Raw genomic sequence first — 4958 nt, 5'->3', positions numbered from 1 at the left:
CACATGTTGTGTACTTTATGCACCCATTACATTAAGAAAATGTTTTAATAAGTTTTCAATGAGTATTAAGAACAAGTGTCTCAAGCATAACTAAACTAGTCACATTTATGTTGCTCACTTAAATTTAGTTTTTAATTACTTGTAGTTTAAAACTTTGCAATTAAAAAAATTGGACATATAAAAACAATATGCTCACATTACATCCTGTCATTGTTACCTAGCTGCTTCATCTGTATTGTCCCACCAGTGGATGATTAATGCTAGAAAGATTTATAATTTCTTGTACATGTCTATTATTTCATCCTCATCCTAAGTATAAATTTGCAACACAGTAGTAACACTGCAGGTATAGAAGTAATGCTTCCTATCAGGCATATGAAAAGATTAACACTCTACCACAGTTGATGCTGGTGTATTTATACAGAAGGCATCCCACGTATCATTTCAGTCTACAGGAGGTAGCTGCTTGTCTATGAACTGTTTTACATCCATCATTTCCTGTTTAAAGATAAATGTATGTATTAGTTGAAGTTTCCTAGTAATACATATTCAGTTACACTGTATCATGTTTCAACATTTCATCTACAATGAGCAACTGAGCTACAAATAATGAGTAATTAGTTACTTCCTAAAATCATACCACTTTGCACACAAGTCAAGGCTGGTAACTCTTCAAGGCACTATGCACTTGGAAGGGGCTAAAATACAAGAGAAAGAGCAAAGACTACTTTTTATCTCTGTATAAAGTTGAGCTGGCAAGCAACATATTAATTATTAAGTGATCTGAACAGCACCAGGCTGAGAATGGATAGGATCTGAATGTAGCTAAGGCCATAGCTTTGTGCAACTTCTGCAAGTTAGCAGCAGTGTGAAAATCCAGCAGCTCCTCCTCCTAACTTTTTAGGAGGAGGAAAGGAAAGGAAAAGCAATACAGTGAACTAGACTGGGAAACCAATCTGTGTTAAAAATAATATTTTTTAAAAATTAAGTCAATGAAAGAGCACATTATTAATATTCTTGTGTGTCAACTCAATGCCATAACTGCCTGAACACAACACAACCTCCCAAAGAGGTTGTCCAAGGGTAAACTTCCCAGAAGCTGCAGCAATAACAAAATTACTGCTGCTGACAAATGCTAGACTTGTTCCTTGCCTCCTCTTGTTTCTTAGTCCTACCATTTACTTTGTAGGAGTTCTGATGCTTCAACTCACAGCTGCAAAAACTGAAGCAAGTAGCTTTTGCCATTTTAGCAAGTTCAAAAGATTCAAAGAAGTTTCTGATCAGTCCCAGAGCTGGTGAAGAAGGAAGAGAGGGCCCTAAGGTCATGGGCCTAGGGAACTAGTCCAACCCTTTCTGGAAGCAGCAAGCCATTGCATCAGCTCAGCTGCCTGCTGAGCCAGAACCATAAATGAGGGTTCTGAAGCTGCCTTGTCCATAGTGTCAACCCTTCCTCTCCATTCCTTCAATGTGTCTATCCATAGATCTAAAGATACTTCTCTCCAAAATACCAAGTTGGATTTATGCTGTGAGAGTCTGTCTCCAATTCAGTGATTTTTTGTTTTCGTAAGCAAATAATAAAAATTAGGTGGGGAAAAAAGAGTATTTTATAGACCAACTAGCCTAGTTCTAGAAATACAATCTTACGAGGAATTTTCCACTAGTCATATAAACTTTTACCTTAGATGCTTTTTCAGCCAGGCATTCAGTTACTCAGTAAAATAAAGTCAGTGGCATCAAGCACTTCTTATAAGAAAAATACAAACCAAACAAAAAAAAAACCAACACAAAACTTCCCCACCCAATACATGTTTGTTTTAAGGGGAAAAAAAAAATTACCATACCCATCTAAAACATTGTATGCTAAGAAAATTACCTCAATGCATGAGCTATGCATCATGCCAGCATAAGTCCGGAATGTTACATTGGCTGGATTTATCATACTTTTTAGCTTCTCAACAGTGAGAGAACCAAACATTAAAGGAACTAATGGGTCACAGTCCCCATGGCACTGAAGAACAGCAATCTCCTTGTTGACACCACTGATAGGGCCCTGTTAGGGGTAGAATTAGAAGGCAGAAGAGTAAGTGGAGGTAAGGCTAAGATCTACCAGGTAAAATAACCCCATGGCTCTATGTCCTGTGACAAGTAAGTTGAATTCTGAAGGAGAAAACCACAATATATAGTCAGCAAGTTCCTTACTAAGTGCATAACAACACATTAAGTTCAAAAATCCTGCAAATAAAATTTTGGCACTAATTTCAGAACGGAACAATGTGATTTCTAGCCAAGGAAAAAAACCTGATACTTTTTTTAAATACCTAGTCTCTAATGATAGCACCTTGCACATGAAACTAATGGCAAACAGAATTAATCTTCAGTGAAAATTTGCTGTATTCTCTACGTTTCCTACGAATGTCATTTTAAGCACATATTGCTACTGAGTATTTCCTCATTTTTCCTACTCGCCAAACTCTAAAGCTTCAGGACTTTATTCAAAAAACTTCTGAGTTATCAAACAACTGTCAGTATTCTAGTCTAGGAGATCCTGCTCTGGCAGGGGGGTTGGACTGGATGATCTTTCGAGGTCCCTTCCAACTCCTGATATTCTGTGATATGTGGTAGTAATGATGGCCACCAATTCCTGCACAAGATAAAATCTTCAGATATACTCATTCCCCAAGTGCAAAATAGCTTAGGAAAGAAACATAAGTACCTGAGGAAAAGAAGCCCGCAGAGGAAGCCAACAGCTGAGGGCTATGACACCTGCTAATTTTTGTTGTGTTGTAAGAGCTGTGTACAATGATAAAGCACCTCCCTAACAGAAAGAGAAAGTATTAGAATGGTGATGATAATGTTCTTTTTAAGCTTGTTTCAAGATCTCTGGTTTCTCCTTGAAAGGTCTTTTCCTATTCCAATCTATTCCTTCTTAGAACCAATAATAAAACCAGTAATCCTGTACAACATTTATTTTTCTTTCCCTGCCCTCCAAGTCCATGTGATCAATTCAGAAGTAAAACAGCAAATTTACTATAGTAGGTGGAGGGGGAAAAACAAACCAAACCATGAAATAAAGCACTGTCACTCATAGCAGTATTAGCACTACTTTAGAATTTTAATTTACTTGCTTGCAGACTGGAGATTTGGTGTAGAGACCAATTAATCTATTAACCTACCTACCACAGATGCCTTACAAGTTTGAAAGGAATAACTTTCCAAATAAATCCAGACCATCAAATATCTATCAAATTAAAGTTGAATTAAAAATACTAGCAAGATTTTAAAGCAAAGCTACGTAAGTTGTATGCATAAAGACTTTAAATACACTTAATTTTAGTCCTTCTTTTCCACAAGCATGTTCATTTTCCAGTGAATAGCAATTATTTGCATAAAACTAGAAAACTTCATTTGTTAAGGCAAAGGACAATTGACACTTCAAAATTTAAGGAGGACCTAACATCAGCTCTTTTCAGTTAAAGTGCCTGGATTTCCCATTTTAGGAAAGCTAGGTTACTTCCCTAGAAAGAGACACAGTTCTTTCCTTACCTGAGAAAAGCCTCCCAGGATAATTCTATTAGAAGGAATTCCATTTTTTACTTCTTGATCTATCAGTGCTTTAACTGCAACATAAACAAAGGCCAGTAGTCAAAAAACACTTCATTCTAAAGAAGTCTAGAAGACGAAAGAGACCTTCTTTCTGATGTCAACAGAAAGCTAGTGAAAGGAAAATGCTACATATTGAGTATCAAAGTTCAGTAAGGCCAAGTGCAAGCTCCTGCATGTGGGTCAGGTTAATCCAAGCACAAACACAGGGTGGGCAGAGAATGGAGAGAGCAGCCCTGAGGAGAAGGACTTGGGTGCGCTAGTGGATGAAAAACTGGACATGAGCCAGCAATGTGCACTTGCAGCCCAGAAAGCCAACAGTATCCTGGGCTGTGTCAAAAGAAATGTAGCTAACAGGTCAAGGGAGGTGATTCTGTCCCTCTGCTCTGGTGAGACCCCACCTGGAGTACTGTATCCAGTTCTGGGGCCCCCAACATAAGAAGGACACAGACCTGTTGGAGCAAGTCCAGAGGAGGGCCACAAAGATTCAGAGAGACTGAACACCTCTCCTGTTAAGACAAGCTGAGAGAGCTGGGTTTGTACGGCCTGGACAAAAGTCACTTCTAACCCAAAACATTCTATGATTCTGTGAAAAGATCCAGAGCATGATCAAAAATACCAGTGCCACTGTACTATTTCTAAAGAGAAAAACACACAAGTGAGTCTTGCAAAAATTCCACTGCCAGGAAGATGGTATCCTCTTCCAACCATCCAGCATCTCAAGTGGATGCTCGTACAGCTCTAACCTGCTGTGCTACCCAGAAGCTCTTAAAAGTACAGTGTTTCCCATGTACATTTTGTATTTAAGAGTATGAAGTGTTTATACTGGTGAATTACTCCACCGTTTTTTTTTAAATCCAAAACCACAAAACAAGCTATACACTCAGTTAGATTTTGATCAGAAATAATACAATATATACATATTACTTTCCCTAAAAATTTTGTCTAGAAAATCTGTTTCAGACTGATAATTCATTTTTAAGAATACACTGAAGAACTTGCAAGTCATAAAAAGTATTCCTAAGCATACCATTCTCTGCTGCCTGCTTGATTCCAGCTTCATCTTCCTGTGAATCTGGAGAAAGTCCAATGATATCAAACCTTACAAAAATATCAAGATGATAATTACTCATTAGAGCATCCATTCCACTTCCTTAAAACACAAGTAATAAAATTGGGATAGTTGCCAGGTAAAAATATTAGCTGAAATATTAGTACCAACCACCCATAGTTTACAAGAAATGGTGGACAATCTGCGAGCGTGGCTAAAAGGCTGGATCTACTCAAAGCTTTTCTGAGTTTTGCTGTCTTCTGTAATTTACTGCAGATTAAGCAGCTCAGTTTTGATATTTGCTCCA

At 37.8% G+C, this 4958-nt stretch overlaps 1 protein-coding gene across 3 annotated transcripts in view; it reads right to left on the bottom strand.

The window, feature by feature from the left end:
- Nucleotides 1-444: 444 nt before the first annotated feature.
- The window catches only part of LYPLA1 (lysophospholipase I), a 9745-nt gene continuing 5231 nt past the window's right edge, over nt 445-4958 (bottom strand). For 2 of the 3 annotated variants that reach the window (XM_010192909.1, XM_010192907.1), the window contains 5 exons: nt 4631-4701; nt 3544-3617; nt 2714-2815; nt 1874-2050; nt 445-498 (listed from right to left, as the gene is read on the bottom strand). In XM_010192909.1, coding sequence (XP_010191211.1) covers nt 445-498; nt 1874-2050; nt 2714-2815; nt 3544-3617; nt 4631-4701 — 478 coding nt within the window. Of the gene's footprint in view, nt 499-1873; nt 2051-2705; nt 2816-3543; nt 3618-4630; nt 4702-4958 lie in introns of all 3 variants that reach the window. The other variant, XM_010192910.1, reaches the window with a different exon arrangement.

Source organism: Mesitornis unicolor, unplaced genomic scaffold (genome assembly GCF_000695765.1).
Source record: "Mesitornis unicolor isolate BGI_N332 unplaced genomic scaffold, ASM69576v1 scaffold20969, whole genome shotgun sequence".
In the NCBI taxonomy this organism is placed as follows: domain Eukaryota; kingdom Metazoa; phylum Chordata; class Aves; order Mesitornithiformes; family Mesitornithidae; genus Mesitornis; species Mesitornis unicolor.
This window is presented reverse-complemented; position numbering and strand designations above follow the sequence as displayed.